This window comes from Notamacropus eugenii, chromosome 2 (assembly GCF_028372415.1).
Source record: "Notamacropus eugenii isolate mMacEug1 chromosome 2, mMacEug1.pri_v2, whole genome shotgun sequence".
In the NCBI taxonomy this organism is placed as follows: Eukaryota; Metazoa; Chordata; class Mammalia; order Diprotodontia; family Macropodidae; genus Notamacropus; species Notamacropus eugenii.
In genome coordinates this window covers 361,915,006-361,942,483 of record NC_092873.1, presented here as the reverse complement: position 1 = coordinate 361,942,483, position 27,478 = coordinate 361,915,006, and the positions used below count along the sequence as shown (strand labels likewise).

At 39.9% G+C, this 27,478-nt stretch overlaps 1 protein-coding gene and 1 long non-coding RNA gene across 2 annotated transcripts in view; one reads left to right on the top strand and one right to left on the bottom strand.

Annotated features, from left to right (window-relative positions):
• The window catches only part of CA10 (carbonic anhydrase 10), a 718,916-nt gene that overhangs the window by 651,947 nt on the left and 39,491 nt on the right, over positions 1-27,478 (top strand). Inside the window, exons 5-6 of the mRNA XM_072646737.1 lie at positions 7,188-7,283; positions 21,787-21,859. Of these exons, the coding sequence (XP_072502838.1) occupies positions 7,188-7,283; positions 21,787-21,859 (169 nt within the window). The remainder of the gene's footprint in view (positions 1-7,187; positions 7,284-21,786; positions 21,860-27,478) is intronic.
• LOC140528675 (uncharacterized) overlaps positions 1,649-27,478 on the bottom strand; it is a 72,983-nt gene continuing 47,153 nt past the window's right edge. The window contains exons 2-4 of the long non-coding RNA XR_011975259.1: positions 25,126-25,193; positions 23,293-23,505; positions 1,649-2,097 (exon numbers count right to left, since the gene is read on the bottom strand). This is a non-coding gene — a long non-coding RNA (uncharacterized lncRNA). The remainder of the gene's footprint in view (positions 2,098-23,292; positions 23,506-25,125; positions 25,194-27,478) is intronic.

Genomic DNA, 27,478 nt, shown 5'->3' with positions numbered 1-27,478 from the left:
TTCTTTTATGAGGTATTTACAGTACCTTATTGGAAAATTTGGATTAGATATTTAATCATAGAGTCTGTGTCCTTTGATGGCCTTCACGTGTGTTTGCAGCTTCTGCAAAACTCCCCCAAAATTTCCATTTAATTTCTTATGTTGATTTGCAATATGTGGAAACTACAGTGGGGAAAGTCTTGTGTGGAAGATATAACTGTATATAAATTCTAGCGGTTATTATTCAATAGCTCTTCATACCCCCCTGCTGCCAAAAAGGAAAAAGATAGCCTTGGGGGTTCTAGCTGAGTCTTTGGTTCTTGGATGACATGGGCAGGAACATCTAGGTACAGTGTTCCTCATACCATATTGTGACTTCTACAACCTTGCTGCATCAGAATGTCCTCAGGTAATGAGGCTAACTAGAGTAGCTGGCACATAGTGGGCACTTAATAACTGCTTGTTGATCAATTATGAAAGCTCTGAGAAATGGAATACAACTCAATATGTTGGTTCTCCTATGTATCTGAGTTATTGTGGAGAGGCTTTACTGTCTCTTTGGAAGCTTTTCTTTCAACCTGGCTTGTTGGCTTAATCCTTGCCAATCATCAAAGACTTCCACAAATAATTTGTTATGGAGAAATCAAGTTACTGCTGGTTTTCCTTGTGTTGGGCTCATGGCCACTACCCAGATAATGAGATCTGGGGTTAAGCAAGGAGAGTTGGCCCCTATGCCTATGTGTCCAAGCTTCATAACACTGTATGTGTTTGGGAGGGAAAAAGAGCAGAAGAGGGGTAGGGTGACATAGCAAATGTAACCATGACTTTTATAACAAGTTAGAGCAGGGGAGAAACAGAAGAGAGACACAAAATGCATGCCACTTACACAACAGCCCAAAGATTTAAAGATTTGCATTGTATCAAACATTTGCCAGTAATCCTGGTAGCATGCTTTCTGTGCCTTGGCCAACCTCCTTAGTTTAAAATCTCTATCCCGGCCCTAGGACTTTTCATGTCCATCTCAGCCCTTTGGATTCTGGCATTCCTGAAAAATCCTAACTCCTAAAGTAACCCACCCTGTTTTTCAAGTTCCTTTGGATCCCAATTTGAACTTTGTGCCTCTTTTCCTTTCTCTATGTCTGGCATTTGTCAGTCCCCTTCAGAGGATCATAATAATTAGCTCATCATCAGAAGCTCATCCTCATTTGCCCTCCTCTGCCCCAATTCCATGTCACATACAGAGATTGCCATGGATCAACAAACATTTACCAACTCTATTAAGTATCTAGTAGGTGCAAAGCACTTTGTGTCTTCGCTATTTGTTTCCCCTGTTATGAGGAATACTGAACTATTCCTTCTCCCCCACCATCATCACCCTTGGCCTGGAATTCAGAATAAGACATGGGATGCTCTTGTTTTTTCTCTAAAATAAAAATAAAGAGATTGCATTGGCCAAACCCAGCAAAGCCTAATCATTTTGAGAGGAGGCATGTCTGAATTAGAGAACAGTGAGATAATAAAAATCAGAAAATGTCACAGTTGCAAGGAACTTCTGGGATCATTGAGTGCAATTCATGCCTCAGTAGAAATTTCTCCACAATACCCCCCTCCAAAGTGGTCACCTTCTCTCTATTTAAAGATCTCCATGAACCTAGAATTCACTCTGGAGGGATTTCAGGTAATTTTATTGCTTTCAAGTTCATATGCTCAAGATGAAGTAACAAAATACATTCAGTCCTCACATGTTTAACTTTCCTGACTTTAAGCATTTGAGTGATTTTATTAGTAACATTGTTTTCACTCCATTCACGGCCATGTGCAATAAAGAAAAAAATTGAGAGACAGATGCACAAATTTGTGGAGTAGATGGTATCCTACTAGGATACCTCATTTCAAGCCAGTGCATCCTTCACAATCTCCAATGCCATTCATTAGCCGTGAAGGACAGCGTGTCAGAGGCGATGTCTAGGCCTCGCCAATATCAGCGTCTTCTAACAGCAGTGACTAAATTCCCAGCAGGCTCTCCCTTGGTTTTCTGATGGTAGTCAGAGAGGTTTCCAGCAGTGTAGTATACAGTCCTCACACCACCATCTGACACAGTGGAAGGTAAGATTCATGCTAAAAAAAAAAAAAAAAAAAAAGGTTTTAGTTTTAAGAATTGTATTCGGTATACAGGATTTATGGTCCTGTAGATTTCACATACTATGAAAAGTGAATTTTGTCTGAAATCAATATCGTTTAATTGAGATGTTAGCACAAAAGGCCACAGAGTTCTAGGGAATTACTAGTGAGAAAAAATGTTTTGCATGTTACCAATTTTGTTTTTTGCACTGCATTCTATGGGTTATTTCATGGTCACTGTATTATGAAAATGTGGATTTTATCAGAATTCATGTTTTGTTATAAAGAATTTTATGCAGAAACGTATATTTTCAGCAATCTCTAGTGAAAGATTATAGTTTTTGGTGGTTGTGGGAATGTCACTCCCTATTTTCCATAGGCTCACCATATCAACATTCACTTTTTTTTACTTTTGTGCCATATTTTTAGAAACTTTGCCCCCATTAATTAATTAATTCAGTTCAACAAACACTTATTAAGTATCTACTGTGTGACAGGGATGAAGACCCTGCCTTCAGGAAGCTTTATATTCCATTGAATGAATTATCACAAATTCTGAAATAGGATTTGAATTACGGAATTTTCTTTAGAAATCCTACAGTAAATGTCAAGAAATGTAACCATATAGTAAATGTCTGTAGGGCACTTGCAGATTGGCACTCCTAATGAAAAGGATTTGCCATGTCAAGAAGTAGTTCCCCTGTGACCCAGCTTTCCAAACCTACATCCATTTCTGATCTGGGTGGAAACATCTGCAACTTCTTTTTTTTTGCCCAAGTGTGATGAATGAGGAAGTAGGAGTGTATGTTATGCAAGGAGCAGCTGCTAGAATTCTGACGTTGCCAAGCCAATGGTGATAGGAGAAATATATCGATGGGAAAATAAGCAGGCCATGGTTCTTTTTGTATGTGTGTGTGGAGTTATCCCACTGTGCCTTGAAAGACTTTGTGGTTTTCCCTGGTGCATCTTTATCTCCTCTCTTCACTAGAGAAATTTTTCCTTGAGACTGCAGGAACTCTGTGGCAAATGGTCATAGCAGGCCCTGAGAGGGCATGAGAAAGGTCTCAGCCTCCCTGCCTTCTCAGGCAATCCTGACTCATGGGGCTCCTTTGTGCTTACCTTTTGGCCTTAGGGCTTCTCCTTGGTATCCCCTTTCCCTGGTAATTTTACATTTGTAGCCATGGTATTTTTCCTATTTAACTAGCACAGTGGAAGACAAAACTTTAAATGTTTGATTCATAGGCATCATAGAATTAATGGTTAAAGACAATCTAAAAAACTAGGTAATTTTAGTACCCTCTGTTGCCTTTTCTGCAGTTCTATTACCATCACTACAAAAGTAGAAGAGAGTCTTACAAGATTAAGGGTGATTTTGTAATTTTCTTGGGTTCATGAGTTGCCATTTCCAAAAACCTCATTTCTTAGTGTCTAATCTACTCATTAAATGCCTTTTGTTCCTTCCAGGGTCAGCTAGGTAGTGCAAAGGCTAGAGGGGCTAGAGTGTCAGGCCTGGAGTCAGGAAGATTCATCTAACTGAGTTCAAATCTGACCTCATATACTTACTGGCTGTGTGAACCTGAGCAAGTCACTTAACAATACTGTTTGCCAAAGTTTCCTCATCTATAAAATGAATTGGAGAAGTAAATGGCAAACCCTTCTAGTATCTTTGCCAAGAAAACCCCAAATAGGATCATAAAGGGTTGGACACAACTGAGAACAACTGAGTGACAACAACAAAAGTTCCTCCTATATAATACTCATCTATCTCTTTGTGTTTTTACTTAGGCTATTCTCTCCCCTCAATTTACAAAATACTCCCCATCCTCAACTCTAGCTCTTAGAATCCCAGGTTTCTTTTAGACTCAGCTTAAAGAACTTCTACAAAAGACCTTTTCCTGATTCCCCCAGTTCCTCTATGAGATTGTATTTTATCTAATAGAAGTGTCTAGCTTTATTTGAACCTTGGTTCAGATTTCTGAGTGATTCCATGGAGAGGTTAAGTATAACATACAGTCCATCAACCAACATCTTTAAGAATCTAAGAATGAGGATCAAAAGTTTTAAAGATATATTAGCATTTCAAAAGTCTATGGGACTCTTCACTATAAGTAATGTTACTGGCAATAGTTGCTATTTTTTATAGAGAGGCAACATGGTATAATGGATGAAGAGTTGGCCTTGAAGTCAGGAGGATCTGGATTTCAGATACTGGCTATCTAACTATAGGAAATTCACTTAATCTTTCAATGTCTGAAGAAATACCCTAGAACTATAAGTGGTAGACAAGTGCCTGGGATGCATCAATAGAGGGAGTTTCCACACTAGAAGTTCTCTATAATAAAAAAAAACCCACAGATCTGTGGTTGCACTGTGCATACACTCACATGTTTCATAGGGTTTTTCAGTTACAGAACACAGTAGGATTACTTCATTATAAACATATGATATTCATGACAGTCTAAATCTGTGTAAGATACAAAAAGAGTAGGTGAAGGAATTCTCAGAGAAGACACTCTCATTTTCCTATGAGACGAAAATGCATGGCACAATAGAAAGAATGATAGATTTGCAGTCAGAGGACTTGAATTCCAGATGCACCACATATTCCCAGGGTGAGGTTGAGCAAGTCACTCCCCATCTCTGGCCCTCAACTGTCTCATTTATAAAATGAGTGAGTTAGACTTGGTTCCCTCCTTTCATCTCTGTATCTATGATCCCAGTTTTACAGCTAGAGACAATGAAAATCAGAGAGATTGAATTATTTCCTTAAGTTGAAAACTGGGAATTGAAGTAGAAGGTCAGGTTTTTGACGGATATCCCCCTCTTCTGAATTCACCAGATCACTTTATCTGAATTTAAAGAATGGTTTCAAAATTTCAGATCTTGTTGAATTCAGGGTACATCCATACACCTTGGAGGAAGTGATCCAGGGCCCTGTAGATCTTCTCTGACTCTGGCTGGAATGTCAGTGAGAAGTGTCGCTTTGGGCCCATGAAATCCCTTGAACTACCTTCTCTTTACAGTCCAATTCTCAGACTATGTTGCAGCTTCCAAGTTGCTCCTTAATACATTTCCATTTGCTCAAGTGTGCTGGGAGGGCCGTTGCAGATCATCTGTGCACATCATTAGGTATACATTTTACCTCTCGTTTAGAAATTGTCTAGGCACTGGAGGGGAGAATCACAGCACTCCCCAGGGCCTCTAGTCTCCTTTCACGCTGCATAACTTACAAGGGAGCTGCTTCTTTACCCATGGAAATATACCAGGGGAGGAAGGCAGGCCCCAGGTTGCCTGTTGGAAAAGGATGAGTATGATAAACCCCCTGAGGAGTCACTGTTCCCACCAGAGAGCAGGCTTCATTCCCCAAGTGGAATTTCTCTTTCAGTGACACAACAATCACCTTACTACCATCTGGCTCCATTGGCAAAACTCATGAAAAGTGCAAAAATAAATAGGATTATTTTGATCACAGAGAGGACTCTTAGATATCCCCCCCTGACTCATCCCTAAGAACTCCACCATACCCAGGGCGCTCCTTTGCTCAGAGTGCTATCCATTCAGCAAATGATTACTTAAGATATCAAAAAATAGTCAATCGAGTTGAATTATTACAAAAGAATTATTCAAAAAACATGATAATCAATGAACTACTGATCAAATGGCACAGTCAGAGTAATAAAAACATCATGTTGTAATGGATGTCCTCAGAGTCAAAAAGACCTGAGTTCAAATCCTGTCTCACACACTTACTAGCTGTTTGATCCTGAGCAAATTACTTAAGATCTTATCTATAAAATAAAGGGCGTTAGATTTGGTGGCCTCTGAGGTCTCTTCCAGCTTTAAATATATGATCCTATGCAATTCTCTAAACCTACAAGCTGCAGAACAAGAGGCAATCTGAACTGATAAAGAGAGTTTTCTCTCTGGGAATTCCCCACACCACTGATATCATATATCTGAATCTCAAAAGCAATTTATTTGGAGAATGTTTATCCTGTTTCATTGTCTAACTGGCTTTTAATTTTTAATTTTTTTAATTCCTAAAATACTTTGGACAAAGATCAATACAGTTTCTCTTCCCCTTGGCAATGAGCATAGGTTCAGTAATTGACAGAGTGTTTGATGGATCAAACAAAAGTTTAAACTCAGGGTGTAGAGCTGATTTAAAAAAATGCAATTATCCCCTTCTGGTTAAAGCATCATAAGCCTGAGCTCTTTTTTTCTCATTTTTGCTTTTATCTATTTGTTTTCTTTCTCTCTGGTTCTCTCTCTCTTTCATTCTCTTATTCTTTCTCTTTCGTTTGTATCTGTCTCTGTTTCTCATGCTTTTCTTCCTTTGATTGTCTCTGTCTCTCCATTTCCTTCCACTTTTTCTCTCCCTTCCTCCTTCTTCTCTGTCTCTCTCTCTCTCTGTCACTCTCTGTCTCTCTGTCTCCCTCTCCCTCTCCCTCTCCCTGTCCCCCTCCCCCTCCTCCTCTTCCTCCTCCTTTTTCTTCTTCTTCTTCTTCTTCTTCTTCTTCTTCTTCTTCTTCTTCTTCTTCTTCTCCTTCTCCTTCTCCTCTCTCTCTCTCTCTTCTCTCTCTCTCTCTCTCTCTCTCTCTCTCTCTCTCTCTCTCTCTCTCTCTCTCTCTCTCTCTCTCCCTCCCTTTCCTGTCTCCCTTCCTTCTTTCCGTCCTTCTCCCTTTGTATTCTCAGCAGCTCACCAGGCTGCCTCCCTAGCTCACAACTCCTGGTTTGTCCCTATTACTGTGAAAAGCATTTTGTGATACCAGTGCCAGCTGCTGTTATAGCTCAGAGAGCTACCAGCCCCCAGGAAATTCACTTACCAACAGCTTAGAGGAGACATCCTGGGTTGGGGCCAGGCAGAGCCAGATGGTCACTGAGGTTATTAAAATCATGCATGTTACCAGAAAACCTTTGTAAAAATTTTTAAAAATGGAACCCTTAATTCCTGTGAAATCCCCTCATTTGAAAAAGACTTTGTTTTTAATCATCTATAACATGCATTGCTGCTGATCCCCATGAATGTGATGTATGATGCCCTTTTTAATGCTGCTGTTTGTTTGTTTTTTCATCTTTCCTGCCAGGTTCAACTAATCCACTATAACCATGAGTTATATACAAACGTCACAGAGGCTGCAAAAAGTCCAAATGGATTGGTGGTAGTTTCTATATTTATGAAAGTGAGTATTCTGCATGCTATTCACTCCATCATCCACCTTCTCCCCAAACCCTAAAAGAATTGTGAATTTCCATAATAACCACTTGTACCAGTTGGATTGTAGAAATATTCAAATGAATCATAACCACTGCACTTCAGCAAACCTTTATTAAGCCCCTACTATATGCCAGATATTGTGTTAGCTATTGGAGATATAAAGACAAAAATAAAGCAGTCCCTGACCTCAAGAAGCTGACCTTCTACCAACCAAGCTAAGCGATAGAAGACATCCAGGTCTCTATTAGTGCAAATAATAAATCCCATGAAATGGCTGCATTATTTGAATCTGCATTCATGTTTTCATTGGGCTAGAACCAATTACCATATTTTAAATAATTACAAATGCAAATGTTGCAAATTCAAATACAGGTGACTACTTCAAGGAATTCATCATCTACACTCATCAGAACCTGGCTGTACCTGTTTTGTTTTTTTTTACTTCTATCAGAATTCATGATGCCTTCATGAAATGGAGCCTTTCCCAAAGATATTTGGGGGACTCCATTTCATAAAATCTTAAATTTCCAGGGCTGACTATGGTTACATGGTTTCTGAAAATAAAAGGAAGAATTAGCATGATACAATGGAAGAATTCCAAGCTCTGGAGTCAGAGATCTGTCAGTGAGTCCATAAGAATTATTTTAAGCACATATTATGCCACTAAACACTGAAGATACAGTAAAAGAAACAGAAAAAGAAAAGCAGTCCCTGCCCCCAAGGAGCTCACATTCTAATGAGAGTTACAATGCGCAAACAATGATGAGCAAATCAGTTATATCCAGGATAAATTAGATAATTCACAGATAGATGGTCTTGGCATTAAGGAGGATCAAGAAAGGCTTCCTGTAGGTGGTGGAATTTTAATTGGGACTTTAAGGAAGCCAAGGAACCCAGGAGGTAGAGATGATGAGGGAGAGCATTCCAGACCTGGGGACAGTCAGTGAAAATGCCTGGAGTCAGGAGATTCAATATTTTCTTTGAGGAACAGCAAGGCCAGTGTCACTGGAACAAAGAGAAAAGGGTGATGAGGGGCAAGGTGAGATGTCAAAATACAGGAAAAACTACAGGGCAGGTTAAGAAAGGCTTTAAAACTCAGAGGATTTTATATTAGATCTTGGAGGCAATAGGGAGCCACTGGAGGTTTTTATTTTTTGTTTTTTAGTAGGCAGTTGACATGATTAGAATTGCTTTTTAGAACTTCCATTTAGACAGCTATCTGGAGGACAGACTAGAATGGAAGAGATCAGTATCACAGTAGTCCAGGCATGAGGGATGAGGACTTGAACCAAGATAATAGCAGTGCCAGAGGACAGAAGAGAATATATACAACAAATATCTTGATGATAGAAATAAGAGGACTTGGCAACTGATTAGATATAGTGGGGGGGGCAATGAGAGGGAGTGAGGAGTTAATGATGATACCTACTTGTTTTGGGGGCAGAGTCAAGATGACAGAGTAGAAGTAGAGACCTGCTAGAGGTCTCCTCCCAAAAAAACCTGTAAAATGACTGAACAAATTCTGGAACAGCAGAAGTCACAGAGTGTTGACTGAAGCAGTTTTCCAGCCCAAGACAATGTGGAAGGTCAACAGGAAAGGTCTATTGTACCAGGTTGGAAGCAGAGGGCAGTTTGGTATGGTGCAGGTGCAGGTGCAGGTGGAGCTGGAACAGATTGTAGGGGACTGAATTGCTGGTGGCTGCTGTTGTTTCCAGACTTCTCAACCTACAAATGCCAAATACACCTTCAAAGTTCAGTGGAAAGGGTCTCTCACCTGGCTGAGAAGGGAGCATGGTCCTGCCCCAGCCCTTGCTCTGAACCTAGACCTGGACCCAGCCTCAGGGTGACTGCAGCTACTACTGAAACAGAGGTTGCTTCTAGAGCCCTCCACTTAACAAATAACTTAAAAGTCAATCAATTGGCTTGGAAAATGAGCAAAGAGGAAAAAGAAACAGACTATGGATTCTTACTTTCTTGGTGAAGAGGTATTTTCTTATGTCATTGGTGACACAACTAAAAGAAGACAAAAAGGTCAAAGTTCATGCATCCAAAGCCTCCAAGAAAAATGTGAATTGGTCTCAGGTCATGGAAGAACTCAAAAAGGATTTTGAAAATCAAGTAAGAGAAGTAGAGTGAAAATTGAGAAGAGAAATGAGAGTGATGCACTCATGAAAAACAAGTCAACAGCTTGCGAAAGTAAACCCAAAAAAATATACTAAAGAAAATAAATTAAGCGTTAAAATTAGATTTACCCAAATGGCAAAAGAAATCCAAAAAAGCCAATGAGGAGAAGAATGCCTTAAAAAGCAGAATGGGCCAAATAGAAAAAGAGGCACAAAAGCTCACTGAAGAAAATAATTCCTTAAAAATTAGAATAGAGCAAATGGAAGATAATGACTTATGAGAAATCAAGAAATTATAAAACAAAACCAAAAGTGAAAAAATAGAAGACATTGAAAATAGGAGACAAAAAAATGAAAAAATAAAATAGAAGACAAAGTTGAAAAAACAACTGACCTAGAAAATGGATCCAGGAGAGATCATTTAAAAATTATTGGACTACCTGAAAGCCATGATCAAAAAAAGAACCTGGATATCATCTTTCAAGAAATTATCAAGAAAAACTGCCCTGATATTCTAAAACCAGAGGGTAAAATAGAAATAGAAAGAATTCATCAATCACCTCCTGAAGGAGATTTCTACTTGCCCAATTCTAATCTTCATCGTAGTGTTTTCTTCAGTTAGCTTTTCCATCTCCTTTTCCATCTGACCAATTTTTCCCTTTAAGGAGCTATTTTCTCCATTTAATTTTTGTACTTCTTTTTCCATACGACCAATTTTCCCAGTTAGGTTTTGGGTTTCCTTTTCCATCTGATCAATTTTCCCAATTAGGTTTTGGGTTTGCTTTTCCATTTGATTAGCTCTTCCTTTTAGGGAATTATTCTCTCCAGTTAATTTTTGAACTTCCTTTTCCATTTCTTCAATTTTCTTTTTCAGGATGATGTTCTCATCAGTGAATTCTTTTTTTATAGTTTTAAAATCATTGGCCAGTTTTTCTTTTATATACTTCTTCAGACGTTCCAGGTAATCTAGTTGTGCTTGCGAGAAATTCATAGTCCCATCTGAGGTTTCAGATGGAAGTACAGTCTCAGCTCTAACCTCTTTGGTGTTTGTGTTTTGGTCCTTATCCCCATAGAAAGATTCTATGGTTTTTTCACTTTTCGTCTGCTTTTTCCGATTCATGATGTTGGCTGAGTGTTGCAGCTTTTGGTTCTTTCAGTCAGAAGGTACAGATCTTTAAGTTGAGCTGATGTGTGTCTAGGCTAAAAGCAGGCTTTTGTTTTTTGTTTCCCCGATCAACCCTGAGGTTAGCTTGTTAGGTGTGTGGGAGGGGTGGTCTGGTCTCAGGATATCTCCTCAGCTGACTTGAGGCAAAGGCAAGGTCAGGGGATGGTGATCCCAGCTTCCCTATTGTCTTCCCTTTTCCCCTGGAGGGCTGGGGCACGCCTAGAAGCTAACGCATGTTCCCGCCCCTCCTGGGGCTCGTCTCCCGGCTCTGAGGCTTGCCTGGGTCTCAGTGCGAATTTTCTCTGCCCTGGGTCGTCTGTCCCTCCAGCCGTCTCCGCCACCATAGGAAGAATCCCCCTTTGCCACTTTTCCAGTCTCTGGTGTTATGAGACCACCCGCCCCCTTCTGCTGTTCCCGCTGATCCAGGATTAATCTGGGGAAGAATTTTATGGTTCCCTCACGGTCATCAGGGGGGAGGAGAGAGCACTTACTGATCACTCTGCCATCCCAGTTCCTGGAAGTTCAAGTAGTGACCCACCGAAGTCCGTCTTCAGGCTGAAGATTTCAAGGGCTGCTGCGCTGATGTCTGGCACTCAGCGGCTCTCACCGGCTCGGCCTGCCTTATCTCCTGCTCCGCTGGTCTCGCCCGCCACTCTCGGGCTCCTCTGGTCCCCTCCGCCCTGCCGCGCTGACCGCGCTGCGCTGTGCGCCGGGGTCTTACCCCCGCGGAACAGATCCCTCCCGTGGACCCTCCGGTCCAGCCTGGGCTCCGAATCCGTCAAAGTCTGTCACCCACTGGATTTTACACCTCCAAAGTCTGGTCAGACTCTCCCCCCAGAGATATCCAGAGGAGTTTTTCCAGGAGCTTAGGTGAGTCGTTGCTTTCACTCCGCCATCTTGGCTCCGCCCCCCCTGAAGGAGATCTCAAAGGGAAAATTCCTAGGAATATTGTAGCCAAATTCCAAAGTTCTCAGGTCAAGAAGAAAATATTACAAGCACAGAAAGAAACAATTCAAGTACTGTGGAAGCACAATCAGGATAAAACAAGATTTAGCAGCTGCTACCCTAAGGGATTGGAGGGCTTGGAATATGATATTCCAAAGGTCAAAGGAGACAGAATTAAAACCAAGGATCACCTCCCCAGCAAAACTGAATATAATACTTCAGGGGAAAAATGGAATTTCAATGGAATAGAAGACTTCCAAGCATACTTGTTGGAAAGACGAGAGCTGAATAGAAAATTTGACTTTCAAATACAAGAATCAAGAGAAACATGAAATGGCAAACAGAAAAGAGAAATCATAAGTTGAACTGTGTATATTCCTACATGGAAAGATGATATTTGTAACTCATGAGACCTTTCTCGGTATTAGGATAGTTAGAAGGAATATGTATATGTGTATATAGATACATATATGTATGTATATGTATATATGTAAGAGAGAGAGTCAGAGAGACACAGAGAGAGAGAGAGGCAAAAACAGACAGAGGGCATAGGTTGAGCTGAATACAAAGGGATAATATCTAAAAGAAAATTAAATGTTAAAAGGAATATACTAGGAGAAAGGGAGAAGGAGAATGTAAATCATCTGACATAAAAGAGGTAAGAAAAAGCTTTTACAATGGAGGAAAAGAAGGAGAAGGTGAGAGGGAATAAGTGAGCCTTCCTTTCATCAGATTTGACTTTAGGAGGGAATAACATACACACTCAACTGGGTATGGAAGTTTATCTTACCTTACAGAAAAGCAGGGGTGAAGGAGATGGGGGGCAGGGATAATAGAAGGGAGGACAGATTGAAGGAAGGGGTAATCAGAAGTGAACCTTTTGGTAGAGGGACTAGTCAAAGAAGAGAAGAGAATAAATGGAGGGCAGGACAGGATAGAGGGAAATACTGTTAGTCTCTCACAACTTGACTGTTATTGAAGTGTTTTGCATGACTACACATGTATAACCTATATCAAATTGCTTGCCTACTCAATGAGGGTGCATGGGAAGGGGGAAGGGAGAGAATGTGAAACTCAAAGCTTTAAAAATGAATGTTAAAAATTGTTTTTACATGCAACTAGGAAATAAGATATATAGGCAGTTGGGGGGTATAGAAATCTATCTTGCCATACAGGAAAACAGAAGGGAAGGGAATGGGGGGGGGGGGGGGCAGTGATAGAAGGGAGGGCAGATTGAAGGAAAGGGTAATCAGAGTGCACATTGTCCTGGGATGGGAGCAGGGGGAAGATGGGGAGAAAGTTTGAAATTCAAAATTTTTTGGAAGTGAATGTTGAAAACTGAAAATACATAATTTTTTTAAAAAAAATATGATACCTACTTTATGCTCCTAAGTACCTGAGAGGATGATGGTTCTGTCCACAATAACAGGGAAGTTAGGAAGATGGGAGGGTTTGCAGGGAAAGATAATGAATTCAGTTTCAGATAAGTTTAGGGTGGATTGGGTGCATCTAGCTTGAGATATCCAACAGGTAGTTGGAGATGTGAGAAAGGTCAGGAAAGAGGTAAGGATTGGACAAAAAAATCTGCAAATTATCTGTGTAGAGATTATGAAGATGAGGTAGAAGCTGTGGGAACCAATTGTATTACCAAGTGCATTCTTAGAGAGGGAGAAGAGAAGAAGGTTCAGGACACAGCCTTGGGGGACATCCAAGGTTAACAAGCATGATCTAGATGAAAATCCAGCATGAGACTAAGAAGGAACCAAAGAGAAGAAAATATCCAAAAGAAAATGATGGATAGTATCAAAGGCTTCAGGGAGGTCAAGAAGGATGAGGACTGAGAAAATATCATTGAATTCAGAAATTGAGGCATCACTGATAATTTCAAAGAGAGCAATTTCAGCTGAATGATTCAATTCAATAAACATTTAGTAAATACCTAAGCACTATGCTGAGAGAGAGACAGAGACAGAGACAGAGAGAGAGAGAGTGCCCTCTAATGGAGGAAGACAACACACAATAGGAATCTGAAAAGCCAGAGGTCGGGGGATAATCAGAGGGTATCTAGCACTAATGGCATGTTGTTCCTGGAGTCCAAACCAACCAGAGCTACTAATGGAAAATGGTGTTAACCAAGAACGTTATAAGGTCTCTATAAAGGAAATCTTTGGTCAACATGTTTTTTTTTTAATTTTCTTCAGCTCTATTCAGCGCCATTGGGTGTAGGAGCTAAGGCAGTAGATGATAGGAGTAATCCACAGCTGAGCCATGGCAGGGAAAGGTCAAGGGTTCAATTTCTCCCTCTGAAATTTATTATCTTCCATGACCTTGGTCATGACCTTCACCTCCCTTGGCCACAGTTTCCTCATCTTAAAAATGAGGGGTTGGACTACATAGTCTTTAAGGTTCCTTCCAGCCCTAAATCTATGAAGTCTATGATTCTGTAGACTAAGGTCTAAGGAAATGAGAGGTAAGGCATCTCTCAGTGGGTCTCACTGCTCTTCGTTGCCATACAGAAGGCTCATGCTATGGAGGAAGCCTTCAACTCACCAAGGAGGAAAATCCTGGGAGTTCTTTACTTCCTTACCAAAAAGAAGAGAGAGAGAGAGAGAGAAAGAGAGAGAGAGAGAGAGAGAGAGAGAGAGAGAGAGAGAGAGAGAGAGATGGGTAAGAGAAAGAGAAGAGAGGGAGAGACAGAAAAGGAGAGAAAGAGAAATACAGAGACAAAGGAAGAAAGAAAGAGAAGAAGAAGGAGACAGGAGGAGGAGGAGAAGACAGAAAAGAAGAAGATGGAGGAGGAGAAGAAGAAGAAGACAGAAGAGGAGGAGGAAGAGGAGAAGAAGACAGAGGAGGAGGAGAGATATAATATCCAGAGTTACCGCGAAGTTACATACTGTTCTTATTCTCAAAGCATAGGTTTTAGTACTGAAAGGGGCTAAGAGATTAGTTAACTCAACCTCTTTACTTTTTAAATAAGGAAACTGAGGCCTAGAGAGCGAAATGTCACATAAGAAATAAGTAGCATATCTGGAATTCAAACCCAAACTCTCTGACTTCAACACATGCTTTTCCTTCTATTTTTTCATGGCTTTTTTTCACTCAACGCTACCTGAATGGTAATCACCAGGAATACCAGATTGTTGACCCTACCCCTTGCCTGAATTTGTTGAATACAAAGCATCTAAGAACTCACTAGGATAATCTCTCTGCTTCCCTTCATTCCCCATCCCCACCAACAAATTTGAATTTATTTTTATTTTTAAAATAACTTTATGCCGCACATAGATCTGGAATGTGAGATTTGAAGGGCAGAGTTTCTAACAGTAAGCAAATATGTCATCATCCCTCAAAGTTAGTAATCATTTCAATACAAACCATAACTAGGACAAGGTAATTAGAGTCATTGCAACACATTCTCCTTCATTAGTATAGAAACAACAGAGCTTAGCTAACGGTAGGAATTAATTTAAATGGGAATCTGCCAGATGATTCTCTCTCCCTCAGATCCACCCAAAGCAGAGTGAATTGGTACCCAGCCTCACCCTACCCTACACCCTGTCTCACTCTTTCTCACTCTAGTAGCAGCCTCTCCAGTAGCAGCCTCAAAATGTCTCAAGGCCTTTATTTCTTCTCTAAGAGTCAGTGACCCAGATTCTCTATCTCCTCCCTATGGGGCAGTGAGTGTCCCAGGGTCTCTCCCTCAACATGACCTTCTGTCTAGGAATCTCTCCCCCTCTAGCATTAATTTCCTTTAAAAGTTCATTTGAGATACAACTTAGACCTCCTTGCCCTGGGGAGCATTTTGCAAAGCTCATTCAGTGTACCTAAATCACTAGTTACTGCTCTGCTGGGAGATTGGGCTTTCTTGTTCCAAGGTATTAGAGGAAATGCACAGACTGGAAATCTGAGTTCAGTTGAAAAGCTAATCAAAAGAGAAGCTACCATCCAATGTTCTCATCTTTTCAAGGAGCCACATTCCTAGAAACCAACATTAGATTTATTTACTGAAAGACCATGCAGAACTTATAAATATTTAGAAAATTATTTAGAAGGTGGTCAGTTAACATGACATTTGTAGGCCATCCTTTAAAAGAAAGATTTATGATGGATTCTCTAGACCCCATTCCATTCAACTTGGGTCTCTAGCTTGTTCTCAAACCTTAGTAGAACTCTGAATTGATGGAAAGAGCCCTCTGAAAACTCTAAGGTACTCTGCCACAAACACACCAATTCATTATTAGCATGTACCTTTCTAAATCGACACTTTATACAAATAGAAAAAGAGGCATTGGGGTCAATGTGGGGCAATGGAAAGAGTGTTAGATTTAGAGTGAGAGCACGTGAATTCAAACCCCAGCTCTCCCATGTTATGACTCAGCAACACTGGGCAAGACACTTTAACTTCTCTGTTTTCTCTATCTATAAAATTAGGGGGGTGAACTGGATAACCTTTAGGGTCACTTTCAATTCTGAAATAATGAAGCTATGGTCCTGAGAACTCAAGACAGATATATTGTCACTTTCCAAAGTTAAATTCAGAAGGAAACTCTACTTCCTGACAGATAATACAGCTGGGGCTACCTCTTAAATTTCCAGCATCATCTCCCATCCTAAGTGGGAGTTGTACGGAGTTTTTGGTTCCTCTCTTGCTTCATAACATAGTGGGAAAAGCACTGGCTATGGAGTGAGAGGACAGCCATATCCTCAAATCCTCCCCGTGACACTACCTATGTAACCTAGGTTGTTACAACCTCCCTGGAACTCAGTTTCCCCATTCGTAAAATAATCAAACTGGACTAGACAGCCTCTAGTATAATGGATTTGATCTTCCTAGTGATATTTTCCAGGCAGCATGGTTTATTGTGAGAAGAGCATGAAAGTTGAAGTCAGAGGCCTTGGGTTTTCATTCCAGCTACTTCCTCTGTGACTTTTCCTTCTCTAGACCCGTGATCCTCTGATCCTTTGAAAACAGCAGATCAAGGAGAAAGAAAATCAGATTTAAATATTCCCAAATGCTAGCCACAAATACAGGCAAATTCTTATAATACCAGTTTAGCCCCTAACTAAGCCAGGAAAAGCCATTTCATGAACTTAATCAGGGAGCTCTTCCCTATTCTGAGAACATTCTAGTCTGGTAACAATATCCTTTACAAAGAGGGCAGCTGTCATTTGTTTTAGCAGCCTCTCTGAAAGCCAAAATTTCAGACATCCACTTATGCTCCCTGTACAACTGGAAAGACAAGGAGAGACTAGGCATATCAATAGGAGCTGTCCCTGCTGGTCTCTCCATTTGAGGTTTCCTGGCACAGCTTGTAGCTTCAGCCTCCCTGATTTGAAACCCTAGTTAGTGAAAGTCCCATCAGTAATACGGATACTCACTGGCTTACAGCGATTGATCAGCTTAGAATACAGCATTTCTTGCCTGTCAAATTGCTGCTGTATTTAACAAACAAAGAGGAAATACATTTGAAGGAACACACTTCCCCTCCCCTGCAGACCCATCTCTTCCATTCCACCCCCAGGTCACTGCAGTGGTCCCTGTAGCAACTTCTATGTTGATTGGAACTGAGAAATTGTTTCCTGGAGTCAGTGGATTAAGTGTAATGGCTCTTGTCTCTAACTGGCCAGAATGGAGCTCACCACCTATCTTGTTTTTCCAGGGCTACCCCTGAGTTTTTTGCATGCATCAGACCCAGAGCATACTGATGACCCCTTCTTGTCATTGTCAAACCTGTTTAGTTCCCACTTGTTAAGACACCACTTTTCTAGGCTGTAAATTATTCAAAGAGAGGAAGAGTAATAGTTACTATTTTAATGTAGTTATAAGCAGCCTTCAGAGACAGCATGGTTCGAGGGCTGGCCCTAACTTCCAGAAGACCTAGGTTCACATTCTGTCTCTGACACAGACTGTGTAAACCTGGTAGATCACTTGACCTGCCTGTGCCCTAGGTGGTTCTCTAACACTATAAAATGCCAATCTCTCATCTGTTGGAGAGAGCTCTCATACTGAGGTTTCCTAAGCTGATGAAGTCATAGATCTCATTTTTAAAAAAAGTAAATAGAGACCAAATAATAAGTATTTTTGTTATTGCTATCAACTATTGCATTATTACTAACACCTATGGGCTACCAGTAATTATATACACTCTTGAAATTATAAAATAGATAACAGATTTAGAAAGTTTTTTATCAAAAATTGTACAATATTAATGAAGCATAGGGTCCATTATCCCAAGGCAGGACTAAGAAAGAGTAATCAGAAAGGAAAAAGAGTGCTAATAGATGTTCTCAGGACAAAGACCTGTTGAGATTCTGCTGGAACAGATTTCCTTTGTCTGAGTAATAGTAAAAGTTAAATACAGATTGTATCCTTAAAGTGAGATATCTTTCTAAGGGGGGAAAAACACAGGTATACATTGAAAAGCAACATTTGTCATGAACTTTACTCAACTTCTATATAAGCCAGATGAATGAATGAAAAAACAATCTATTAAGCACTTACTATGCAAAGCATTGCACTAAATCCTAGGGATGAAAATCAAGAAGAGGAGCTCACATTCTGAGGGGGAAAACAACAGATATGGAAGGTTTCCACTACAAGTTAGATGGAATGACCCCATGATCCTTAGGGTACAGAAGTGAAACAGATGGCAATACTTCTTCTTTATTGTCATTTCCATGGAGAAAAATCATATTGGTTTCTACTGTTGAATCACTTCACAGTGCCATGGTCTTTGATGGCAAGAACTTTCCTTCCTAGGTGTACAGTAACTGTGGCCAATACACCTGTGGGAGTAATTGTTCGGATGCATATTCACAGGAATTGCTTCCCAGGATGATGTCTAAGAGCACTGGGATGAAAGTCTTGCAAGATTAGGGGAAAAATTCAGCCTACAAAGTTAACTGTTCATGACTTGTAACTCTAGTCAAAAGTTGGATGGTAGAAAAAGTTGGAAATGTTGGTGTAAAATGAGGGATGCATTTATCTGTGGACTTCATTTATGTATATCCCACTAACCTCTGCTTCACCCTCCCTATCTTCTCACCCCACACCACCCAATTCAGTGGCTAAAGGGAATTGAAATTTGGCTCTAATTGGAACTCTTCCACACACCATTAACTCTCCACTTAAGTCCACTTATACCTAGTACATATTTTAACCTCCCACTGATGCATGGCACCAACACACTAAAATCTGCAAGTTCTCTCTATACACTTTTGAAATTTATTCATTTGTCCTTAATCAGTGTATAAAGGTCTCAGCCCAGCAGTGTAATGGTGACTAGATATTCAGAATATAATAGCCCAAAGTGTCTGTGTGGGACCATAGCTTATTTATCACCAGTCATTTATAATACTTTTGTTTCTCTTTCTTGGGGACGCACTGGGGTAGAGCAGGAATTCTTAACCTGTGTGTGTGTGTGTGTGTGTGTGTGTGTGTGTGTGTGTGTGTGTGTGTGCGTGTGTGTTTTAAATCATAGATCCCTTTGGCAGTCTGGTGAATCCAATAGATCCCTTCTAAGAATAATGTTCTTTTAAACATATAAAATTACATACACAGATTACAAGATATCAGTTATATTGAAACACAATTATGAAAATATTTTTAAAGCAAATTTACAAACCATGGATTAAGAACCCCTGGTTCAGAAAGTAATCTATGAAATGCCTTTCAAATAGCTGAAGGGCAACTTACAAGGAAGATGACACTTTGTTCTATGCTCACATGTCTCTGAAAAGAACCAGAGCTGGTTGTATGCATTTCTCTGGTGGACAGAAATCTACCTTTGCCAAACATCTTAAAACTGTCTTTTTGTCATAGGATCATCAGTTAGACCTAGAAGGGACCTTGGAGGTCATTGTGTCTGATTTCATTTCATTTCATAAATGAGGAAACTGAGATAGGGAAGTTTCAACACACAGGTTCACACAACTAATAAGGGTATGAGACAGTCTCTTTAACACAATTCTTCCTGATACCGTGTCCAGCATCCATTCATTATACCATGCTGTCAGTAAAAGCAAAAACAAAACAAAACAAAAACTGTATAGCAAAGAGAAACAGAAGGATTATAAGTAATCAATGCAATTTCCAAACCCAAAATTACCTATTGGATATATATTGTGACATCCCTAACCCTTAAGATAGATCTATTTTTGAGATAGATGGGTCACAACTTTCAACTAGAAACATAGTAAATCAGAAGAGGGAGGCCAGTGTAGTAAGGAGAGATGATTACATGTCAGGAGAACCATGCTCAAAAGTGCCTGTCCAGGAGTCTCTGTTTGGCATTTAAAGCTCTTCATAACCTAACCCCTTCCTACTTTCCTAGTTGTCTTGCAATATTCCTCTACTTAGTTTCCTTGGTTTCCTTCAAGACTCAGATCCGACCTTCTGTGAGAGACCTTTACCCATCACCCTAGCTGCCTATGCCTCCCATTTCAGATTACTCTCATCTGCTCATCTAACTATGTACCTAGCTATTTATATCTTGTGTCTCCCACTAAAATGTGAACTTCTTGAGAGTTGGGACTATTTGTTTTTATTTTCTATATATCCCCAACGTGATCGCTGGTTTGGTGGCTGAGTTCCTGACATTCCAGAAATGTCAGTGTTCTTATTTAAGTATCTCAGACCTAGCAACGGACACAACAGCCTTGCTTTGTTCACCAAAAAAAAGAAAAGAATATCACAGAACCTGTGTACATGAAACGAGGTATCGGGAAACTCAAAATGCAATATCCCTATGTCCTCTAAAAACTAAAGCTGTCTATTTTGCCCTTAATGGTACTGTTGTCAGGGAAAGTGACCCAGGCCGAGGTTAGAAGTAGACACTCCTTGAAGGCAGGAACCATGCATAATGCCATCTTCGTATCTCCCCATTTTAGTATCTCCTCCACAGTGACTTCCTTATAGTTCAGTGGGTCTGTAGCTTCATCCTTAAGTATTTACTGTAAGCCCTTCATACCTGCACAATTCTTACATCTTTCCATAAATCCTCTCCTTAAATAGAAGATAGGCCCAACATACTAGAAGCTTCCCTTTGGCTCTTTGGGTATTTTTTTGTGGATACCAGGGCAGCTCTCTTACATATCTATATCTGCTATCACCCACTTTTATTTTACAACCATTCCACAACCTTTTTTAGGTTCACTTATCTTGTAGGTGATTTATATTTCACTTTTTTTTACATGTGAGTCATTATTAGCAATAGGCTGGAATTTACTACTTAGGTGACTTTAAACAAGTCACTTGAGTCTCACCAGGCCTCAAGTTCTTCATCTGTAGAATAAGGGGTGTGGATTAGATGGCCTCTGAGGTCACTTCCAGTTCTGTATCTATGATCCTACCTGCAAGGCACTGTAATAGGAATTTGGGATATAAAGATCAAAATTATAAAAATGACACCTTACGTCAAAGAGATAAAAGATTCATAAAACACGTAAAGTACAAATTAAGAGATAGAGAGAAATAGCAATTGGGGGGATCAAGAAAGATCAAATACAGAAAATGACTGCTGAGCTATGTTTTGAAGGAAGCTGCATTTCCATGCCTTTGAGGGGATTCCCTCCACTGGAGTGAAGGGAAGGAGTGCTTCCCACACGTGGGAAGAGCCTGGACAGCAGGCACAAAAGTAGGAAGTGGAACAGTGACTCCAGGGAAGAGCTAGTAGGCCAATTTGAAACAAGGAGCACACAGAAGGGAATATATAATATGAATCGACGGAAAAGATAGGTGCATCATTCCCACTGCCTTTGGGACACCTGCAATTGGGACTTTTCTGAGTCGCAGATATTCTATGATCCACAGTCATATAGTCTCACTGGGAGAAAATGAATGCTAAAGAGAGGTGCTTTTGCATCAGCGGGCAGCCTGACATCCTTGAAAGCCTTGCATGTAACAGATGTTTAATAAATGATCAAACTGAATTTGCTGAATTCAGGGACAAAAATTAAATCAGGCTTTTAGTTGTTCTAGTGGACAACTAAATGAATGCTCATTCCTGGTAACAATAAATCTGTTATGACAGGGTTCTATTACCTTTCTTATTTGTAACTTGGAAGAGATCTGCTTCCCTCATTTCCCCATGAATTCCAGATGCATTGGGGGTTCATCTCTGACCTAAAACATCCTTCTTCCCTTGTTCTCTCCCTAAATAAATGTTCTCATTGGAAATGCTTATCTTGTAACAATCAAGGTTCAGTTATTAATTGTTTTCTTTCTCTATTCCTAGGTTTCTGATTCATCAAATCCATTTCTTAATCGAATGCTAAACAGAGACACCATCACAAGAATAACGTATAAAAGTAAGTCCAGCTTCAGGTCCAATATGACAACCATCCTGAATGTTTGAGTTCTTCTCTCTGAAGGCAGAAACCTGGGTCAAAAAGTTTCCTAAGGTCCCTTGCAGCTAAGAGAGCTTTTGAATCCATCAGAAGTCACTAAGCTGAACCACAGTTTGCCAAGGGGCAGCTTATAAAGAATAAATCACCAGGGCATTGTTTTCGCCCATGTCCATCTGGTATGATAATTATGATAATGATGATGGTAATCATTTTTCTGGGGAGTGGTAATGAGCTGGGGGACTATGTGTTGTCTGATAAGCTCAATGACATCGCCTGGCTAGCTTTCTGGGTCCTGCAGATTAATGTACAAATGCCACAAATAGATTTGAGAAGTATCATGGACAGAGCCCAGCCATCTTCAAGTGCTGGCAATGGGACTGGGTCTCTTTCACAGGGTGAGAGATCCTTTCAGAAGATTCTTATGTATATCCCTGAAACTTAGCTCAAGTGCTTCATATATAGAGGAGGTTTCTTTTCATGTCTACATGACCTCTCTTAGCCATAGCGATCTACCTAGATGCATTCCTCTCCAGGTACTCTGAAGACAAAGAGCAGAAGCGTCCTGATGCTTCATCTCATGGTCCCAGAGGAAGGGAGGAGAATGGTTTCTTTTTGTACTTGATCTAACAACAACCTGGAAAGCTGGGAGGGTTGAGAAAGCTCTGCAAATTAGCACAGACCTGAAGAGAGAGAGGATGGAGGGACAAATGTATCTAGCTTCTAGTAGGAGAAAGAGCACCCAAGTAGTGACAGATCTGGATTTTGACTCCAAATCTAGGATTCTTTTCACTGTACCTTGTTACTTCTCATATGATAATAATATTTAACAGGGTTATTGTGATGATCAAATGAGATGATACCTATAAAGTATGTTGAAAACCTGAAAGTGTTTATAGATGTCAGCTTTTGTTTTGTCCATTACTATCATTATATTTGTGGAAGCATTTTTAAGCTAACAGGAATTTGTGGTATAGTGAAATGAACACTGAATATTAATTCTCTAAGGTCCTTTCTAGAGTCAGATGGGGGCACAGTGGATAGAGTGTCGGGCCTAGAGTAAAGAAAACCTAGAGTTCCAATCTGACCTCAGACACTTACTAGTTGTGTGACCTTGGACAAGTCACTTATCTCTGCTTGCCTCAGTTTCTTCAACTGTAAAGTACAGATAATAATAGCACCTATCTCCCAGTTTTGTTGTGAGAATCAAATAAGGTAATATTTTTCAAGTGGTTAGCAGAGTGCCCGACATATAGTAGGCTCCTCATAAATGCTTATTTCCTTCCCTTTCCTCTGACTGTAACAGTAAAGATTCACAAATCAAACCATCAAAGGCAGCATGGTACAATGGAAAGAGAACTGAACTTGGAGTCAGAGACCCTGAGTTCAGATCTTACCTTGGGCAGGTCAATTGGGCCTCAGTTTCCACATCTTTTGGTAGAGAGGAGTTACACTAGATGACCTCTAAGCTTCCAAATCTAACCAAGTTAAAAGGGACAAGAAGATGCCTTCTTCTCATACAACTGGTACGCCAGGTCATAGCTTCCCACAGAATTTATCAAATCAACTCATCTCACAGAGAATGTGTCAAAGGCTACAGGTGGAAGGTCCTAAAGTGAAAAAGAACCAAGAGTATTAGTGGACAATCCAGAGTAAATAGCCAACACTAAGACTACTGAGCTATGAGATAGAAAATAGTATATTAAGGGAGTTAGGGGGAATTACTAAAGACACATTATCATCAAATTGCAAGGTTCAATGACAACACCATAGGGTAGATTTAGAAGAAAAAAAGGACCTTAGAAACCCTCTGGTCCAACTGTTGCATTTTACAGAAGAGGAAACTGAGGCCCAGAAAGGTTAATTGATTTGCCCATGAATTTGCATTCAGGTCATTTGACTCCAAATCAAGTTTCTTCACAGGACACTGAATCCCACAACTTCCTTACTTTGTTACATTCAGCTTTCATTGGTATCTGTATGTTTTTAAGACCATGAAAGGCTATCTTTATCTTATAGCTCCTGCTACATTTATTGTCAGCACTTAGCAGAGAGTCTAGCACATAGTAGGGACTTAATAAAGGCTCGTTGATTTGACTTTCTTGTAGCTGGATAGCCCCCACCATCTTTGTTCCTATCCTTGAAAATAGTAAGGCTTGGTGGTTAGAGGAGGTAAATGCTTTCAGGGTCCATCTGTAGAGCTCATGGAAGAGCTCCTTCTCTTCCTTCCTCCCTCACCTGCTTCAATGCAAAAGCCTCACCTACAGGGCATAGTGTAGATAGATACCACTTAGGTAGCAAGATCAAGCTGTTCAGATAATCACTCCATTCTTTCCTCATCAGTATTCCTATGCAGTCCTCTCTAACTATACATAAAGCATAGTCAGCTGAGGGGAATTTTTCTGCCTCTTGTGTAAATAGCGTATTTTATAACCTCTCATAAAAGATTATTATATTTTAACTTTTTTGATTAAAAAAGCATGAAAATTAAATAAAATGTCTTCAAATAATTGTGAATTTGTAGCTTGGAGAATGTAAAAAACCATGAAATTACATAGAAAGCTCCAATACATAATCTAACAGATTGCCAACCACCAAGTCAATGTTATCTGGATAGTTCTTCCTTTTCCTAAGCACTGTTATAATTAATATTAAGTGGTGTGACTGTTAAAGATGAAAGACTCAAGGGCCCTTCATTATGTTTTAACTCCATCTATATTAGATATCCATGAGGAGTGCTGCCTTCATGCACATTGGGGATGGTGGAATGGGAGGGAGGAGGACTATTAAGATTTATGATATGGACTATAGCATGGTGACTCAAAAAACCAAAATTCTTTCATTTTCATTCATTTAGTCATTCACTTGACATGCACTTATTAAGTATCAGCTGTTTGTAGAGCACTATACTAAGGCTCTGAGGGAGATACTAAGTTCAGGTATGACTCAGTTAGGTGAAGTGTCTCCGATTAACCCCTTCCCAACGAAGTCTACTGGTCTGCTCTAGAGACCTGCCTCACTGCCTCTTTTATAATTAATCATTAGTAATATATCTATGTATATACCTATACACATACACACAGATTAATTTTGGTTTTTTTAAGAAAGGGTATTAGATAGAATGTCCAAAAAATATTGTTTCTAGTTTTGGTTTTGCCATTTACAGCTAGGTGGCACAGTGGACAGCACATAGTACTTAAAAGTCAAGACGATCTGAGTTCAAATCTTACCTGAGATACTTTCTAGTCATGTGATCTTCAGCAAATCACTTAACTCCTCTCTGCCTCAGTTTCCTCATCTGTAAAATGGGAACAATATTCATACCTATCTCTTAAGAAAGAGGTAACATTTGTAAAAAAAAAAAACAAAAAACAAAAAGCAAACAAACAACTTTTCAAACTTTAAAATACTTGCTATTATAAAAATAAAATAAAATACTTGCTATTATTTGAAAACCATATGACCTTGAGTGAGTCATTTTAACTCCCAGGTGCTCAGTTTGGAAGTGATCGTTCCTTCCCTGTTTGGCTCATGGGATAGTTATGAGAATCAAATGATGGACTGTTATGTGAAAGGGCTTTGTAAACTGCAACGTGTTATAGTAAGAGATCCCTAGCACTAATTATAATTCTACAGTAAGCGTAACTAATGGCATCAGGGAAGAGTAGAAAGTAGCTTGAATCTAACTTACCAGTGCATGGCACCATCTGGAGTCTCTTACAAAATGAGCTAAAGCCATCCCAATTCCTGCCCCTTGTGGTTAGAGGCAACTGGGGCCCCTGAAACAACTGGTATTTTGTGCTTCAAGGTACAGACAATATAATGAAGTTGTTCTAGGTACAGCAACCTTTTTCACATTACCAGGGTAGATCCCCAGCAGGGATAAAGACAGTGTTTAAAAGGAAAAAAACAAAAAACCAACAGCCAAAACACTTGTTATGTGCAGGCAACTACTGCTTAAGAAAATTATTTACTCGTGAGAGGGTCCAAAGCCTCCCTTCCCCTTATAGGAAATGTCCCTAAAGTTTCATGAATAGTGAAGACTGACATTATTTGTAGGTAAGTGAGTTACTGGGTGGTGAAAATAAGACCATTATCTAGGATATAGCCCAGGAGATGGGAAGTACGTGTCCATTGGTCTGCTCTGGGGATCTACTGTTTTGCCATTAATGAAATAAATCATTTAATACAAAATTATTTGCTTTGTTTATATATCTGGCAGCTAGGTAGTAGAGTGGATAAGGAGCTGGACCTAGAGTCAGGAAGAGTCGAGTTCAAATCCAGTCTCAATCACTTACTAGTTGTATGATCTTGGGAAAGTAACTCAATCTCTGCCTTCCTTAGTTTCCGCGACTATAAAATGGGGATAAAAATAGTACCTACCTACCTAGGTTGTTGTGAATTTCAAATGAGATAATATTTATGAAGTATTGTGTAAATGCAAACTATCATCCTCATCATCATCATTCTTGGAGGGGGAAGTGATGTCATTTGATTTCATTCAGTTATTTATCAATCGGCACACATGAAGACGTCACCACAGGATGTCATGAAATGTGCATGAGAGAGCAGTAGCACTTTCTAGTACCAATCAATTAAGCAATAACCATTCATTAAGAACATACTATGTGCCAGACACTTCAATAATTGCTAGAGATTCTAAAAGAAGCAAAAGATAGTCCCTGGCCTCAAAGACTTCACAATCTAATGGGAGGAGAAAACATGCAAACAAATATACGCAAAGCAAGCTATGTACAAGAAAAATAGGAGGTCATTAAGAAAGGGAAGGCAGTGTAATTTTAAAAAAAGGTTGGAGAAGGCTTCCTGTAGAAGAGGGGATTTTAGTTGGGACTTAAAGGAATCCAAGGAGGTCAGTAGTTGGAGAAGAGGAGGGAAAGTGTTCCAGGCACAGGAGACAGCCAGAGAGAAAGCTTAGAAATTAGAAAGGGAAAATCTTGTGCATGGAAGAAGTCAGGGTGCTAGTCTCACTGGACCAAAGAGTGTGTGTTAGGGAGTAAGGTGCAAGAAGACTGGAAAGGTAGGAGGGGGCTAGGTTACAAAGGGCTTTGAATACCAAACAAAGCATTTTGTATTTGATCCTGGAAGCTACAGAAATCTACTGAAGTTTAAATAATGAAATGTAGCCTGAAGGTACACCCCTCCAGCTTGCACCCAGAGTAATAGTTTAGCTCCCACAGAGAGCAACAATTATCTCAAGGTTCAAAGATACCTTTTGCATCCCCACTTCTATAGCTCATGAGCCCCCACTGGTACGCTTATCTTTAATAATCAAGAAGTAGATACAATGAATTCAAAGCAAAGGCACTGAGAACAGTAGCTTCTAAATATTCCTCCCATAAACCTGAAGTATACTCTCCTACAAATATGCATAGTATCAGTAGAAAGAGTGAGCACACAATTACAGGATCCCATATACTATGTTATAGTTACTTCATAGATCATCCTTTCTCCATTCCTACTTGTCCCTAGTTAAGGATACCTCAATTAGGATGTGTCTCTAAGTATAAATCATCCAGGGTTCTACTGTCATTGGGTGAAACCCCCTCACTTTATAGATAATGC